We start from the raw sequence: 4,199 nt of genomic DNA, 5'->3' as shown, positions 1-4,199 counted from the left end.
TTCCACTCTGCTCTGAAGGAGGCTGAGTCCCAGACCGTCACCAGACACTCTGAATGTGAACAAAGCAGGGCCCCTTTACCCCACGCACAGAGGAACACGACCACCAGAAATGTAGGATCAGCTTGGGACCAGAGGGATGCTGCCAGTCAGGAGGGCAGGGATGCCCAGAGTCACCAACCACCCACAGCTCACTCAGGCAGTCCGGTGTGGCTTTGGCTCTGTCCCACATGTCCCCAGAGACCCCTGCCCCAGCTGCACTCCGGAGACAACCCCTGCTCCCTCTGATGAGACCCTCTTCCCCTCCTTCCCTCCCAACCTTTCCAAAGGGGTCCACTACACCAAGGTCTGACTGCAGCTCAAGGGAGCTTTCCAGCTCTCCCCCCCGCCCCCCACCAGAGAGACAGTCCTGGACAAGGGGGGTACCCAACACGGGTCCCCAAACCCTAGCTACAGCCACAGGCATCAACAATCATGTCAGGGATGTCAGTCTTGACAATGTTGCTATTGCGATCGAAGTAGAGGACAGACAGTGGCCGGCGTCGTGTGGGCACACAGCAAGAGTGCCCCGATGCCTGGATGTTGTTAGCTTTGACGAGGTTGAAGACAGCTGTGTGGAAAGAAGAGGCCATCCCAGGGCTACCTGCCACATGCAGAGGGCACTGGCCCACACAGTAGTTTATCTGGTAGCCCTCGGGCTTAATGATCCAGTCGTTCCAACCAATGTCACGGAAATCCACGTAGTAGTCCTTGCGGCAGCAGAGGTTGGAGTTCTGGCTACAGCGCAGGCTGCGCTTGGCCACATGGTGTCCTGGCTCCCGCACCTTTGCCTCGGCCACCAAGAAGGGCTGGTGGGACCGGCTGGCATTGACTATTGCCATGATATCACCTCTGTTCCCACGGCTTTCCAGTTCCAGCCGCAGGGTCCTGCGCTCTCCCCCGAAGAAACTCTGCAGGGCAGCCGTGAGGGAGAAGGCACGCCAGCCACTGCCCTTAGCACTCAGTCGCTTCTCACTCAGCAATGTGCGATTGCCCCCCACCAAATCGCCTTCCCCACCAGCAAGGAAGATTCTCAGGGTGAGGCTGGCCACCACATCTTGGGGAACTCGAAGGTAGAGCCAAAGCTGAGCCTGCAGGATGTGAATGTCCTGGTCTTGTGTATGGCTGAACTGGAACTGCAGCCCCAAGCCAGAGGGAGATGTGGGCTCTGAGGGGAGAAAGGGATGAGGAAGTGAATGCTGCAGGATGCTAGGGAAGGTAAGGCTGCACATCAAGCCAATCTCTTTCAGCTTCTTTTCAGGAAAGACCTACAAACGTCCCTCCCTCCACAGGGCCCTCAGTCTGTCCCCCTCCCTTCCCTGAGAATGCTACTGGGGGGGTGGCAGGGCGGTGTTGGAATGGGGGACTGTCCCACCCTGGCTAGCAAAATGGGCACTGAAGGGGGCAGGGAGCACCTGCTCCCACGTGGCCCTTCTGGCCTCTTCCTTTTGCTGCACAGTGCAAGGCTGGAGAGTGTTCCCAGCCCCACCTGCCCCAAGCAGGTCCTTGCAGGCTCCCAAGTCCAATTACTGGGAGCCCCAGGCATCCTGGGTTGCCCCCAATCCTTCAGGAAGGGGACACACATTACAGCACTTCAGGAGTAGAGTCCCAACTGCCCAATGCAGGAGCAAAAGAGGGGCCATCTCTCCTTCTCCCAGGCTGAGCCTTCCTGCATCAGCAGCGCTGGGAGGTCACCAGTGCACAGCAGGTGCATTAATTAACACTTTAATCACAGCCTGCATGGCTCCAGGCACCCTTGCTCCACTGCCAGGGGGCAGATGGCCAGGACCCTGGCCCCAGCAGTGCTGCAGCGCCCCGAGGTTCAGGGGCTACACACCCTTGCGGGTCCCCATCAGTCCAGGGCAGGGAGACCCTCTCCCAGGGGCCGGCCCGGCAGGGGCTTGGCTTGCCCAGGGCCTCCGGCAGTCTGGCCCCGGGCTCAGCCCGTCTCATCCGACGCCCGTCGGGGGCCCCAGCTCTCGGGGGCTGCAGCCCTCGGGAGCCGCATGGGCGACGCCGGGGGTCGTGCCCGGCTGCCCGCGGGCCCCACGCACCCACCTGGCTCCGCGAAGCTGATGATCTCGTAGCCCCGCTCGTCGTCGTCGGGGCCCCGGCGGGCGCCGCCCGCCTGCAGCCGCCGCAGGGCGCGGGCCACGGCGGCGCGGGGCACGGCGTGGGCGAGCCTCGGCCGCTCGCGGAGCCGCAGCTTCTCCAGCAGCTGCCGCTTGGCCACCTCCTCCAGCAGCCGCCGCTCCGCGCCCGCCGCACACGACGGGCAGCGCGGCTCCGCCGCCGCGCACAGCACCGCCGCCAGCAGCAGCCACGGGCCCGCGCCACGCGCCGCCATCGGCACCGACGGGACGGACCGGGCCGGCACCGGGAGTAGCGCGGCGCGGCCCGCCCGCTTTGGGCACCTGCGGCCGGGGGCGGGCCCGGCGCCCCCCCGCCATTGGCCAGCTCACCTGCCTGTCCCGTCCCGTCGGGCCGCGGCCGGGGCGGGGGATTACCGGGATTAGCCCCCCCGCGGTGGGGGCGGGTGGCGGACGGCGCCCCACTGTCCCGGGGGAAGGGGCTCCGCGAGCAGCGGGGCGCTGTCGCCCGCCCCCCGCTCCGTGCGAGGCCGTCAGGTCCCCACGGGAGGGGTCCCCCGGCCAGGTACGGGCCTCGAGGGGGGGCGAGCACCTGCCTCTGGCCCCGGCCCGGCCCGCGCCGCGGCCGCGGAGGGCACCGCGGCGGCTGGACACGGGGGGGGGGAGGCACACGGGAAGTGGTGCACGGGGGCTTCACAGGGGTGCACACAAATGGTGGTACATGCAGAGGTGTGTGCCCGGGGGGCTTGCACACGTGTGCACGCGGGCTGTGCCTGCCGGCAGCTCACCCTAGCATCTGCCCAGGGGTGCGGAGGGACCTGGCCAGGCACCCCTGCGGGGGCAGCAGGACTCTGAGCTCCTCTGCGTGGTCCAAAACCTGCAGGAGGTGAGGGCTGGGGCAAATCCTGGCCGGGTGGAGGAGCCCCAATTCCGGAGGAGCCGCCTGCCGGAGGGATCCTGGCCTCAGCTGCCTGCCCATGGAGCCTACAGACCTGTCCCCACAGCCTGTGTATTGCCCCCCGGGCACCCCCTTAGCCATCCTAGCAGGGCCAGTCTCGTTTATTGGTGACAGAAGATCCAGCAGGGATTGGGGGCTGTTCCCAGGACAACACCTGCAGCTCCCTGGGGACTGTTCACATCTCTGGGCTTTAGTCACTCCTACCATGTGATGAAGTTGGGGGTCTGAGCCTATCCTTTGGACTGCCTGGTCCAGCTTCACCCCAGGACAGAGCTGGGCAGGGCCAGCGAAGGTGTATCCTATGCCCCCTCCTCCCCACAAATTAAAATGTGTGTTTGGATGTACTGAGTGGTCATGAGGTGGCAGCCAGTGTCACACCAACCTGAAGATGTTCTTTGGATTCTTAGCCCCGGATGCTATGTTCAGAGCAGGGCGCACAGCCTGAGCCAGGGCAGGGTCCTGTAGAAATCTCCCAAAAGTGGTGCAAGGTGCCAGGTTGTTGGGGGAGCAGGAGAGCCCAGCACTTTTGTGCCAGAGCAGGGAACCCCCAGAGTGCAGTGGCAACCTGAAGCCCAGCCAGCCCTTCAGGCATGTCTTGTGCCCACCGTGCCGTGAAGCACTGACTCCAAGGTCTTGACCACACAGAGCCCCTGCCTCTGGCCAAGCACAGAGGTGACGTGTAAACAGAGTGGGCTGTCTGGGAAAAAGCACCCACCGGAGATGATGCAACCATAGTGCAAGGGGCAAAGTTCTCAGCTGGCTGGGCCTGCTGGCAGCTCCCAGAATAGCCCAGGAATGTCAACAGGGAGGAAAGGGTGGGCACAGCCTGGCCTGGGAGCACAGCTCCCACAGGACCTGTGAGCCCTGGCTGCAGGCAGCACATGGGCAGCACTGCCTGGGCACCAGCAGGACTGAGCAGAGGGCACTTTCGTCCAGGCACAGGTGCGCTGGGCATGCTCACAGTGCACACACGCTCACTGCACAGGTGCTCAGTGGTACATACACATCTGCACACTCCCTTGCAAACACGTTTGGTTCCCCATCCCAAATATTTGGATACATGCTCCATTTGTGGACATGCTCACACATGTACCACATGCCCATTCCCTTGCCTT

The 4,199-nt window shown here is 64.1% G+C and overlaps 1 protein-coding gene across 1 annotated transcript; it reads right to left on the bottom strand.

The window, feature by feature from the left end:
- Positions 1–443: 443 nt before the first annotated feature.
- On the bottom strand, positions 444–2,383 carry LOC104263531 (inhibin beta E chain-like). Its single transcript, XM_059832835.1, has 2 exons — positions 2,095–2,383; positions 444–1,204 (listed from the first exon to the last, which is right to left on the bottom strand). Exons 1-2 carry the CDS (start codon positions 2,381–2,383, stop codon positions 444–446), a joined length of 1,050 nt encoding a protein of 349 aa, XP_059688818.1.
- Positions 2,384–4,199: the final 1,816 nt, after the last annotated feature.

Source organism: Gavia stellata, chromosome 36 (assembly GCF_030936135.1).
Source record: "Gavia stellata isolate bGavSte3 chromosome 36, bGavSte3.hap2, whole genome shotgun sequence".
NCBI lineage: Eukaryota > Metazoa > Chordata > Aves > Gaviiformes > Gaviidae > Gavia > Gavia stellata.
Note: the sequence above shows the minus strand (reverse complement) of the source record. Positions and strands in the feature narration are given on the sequence as shown.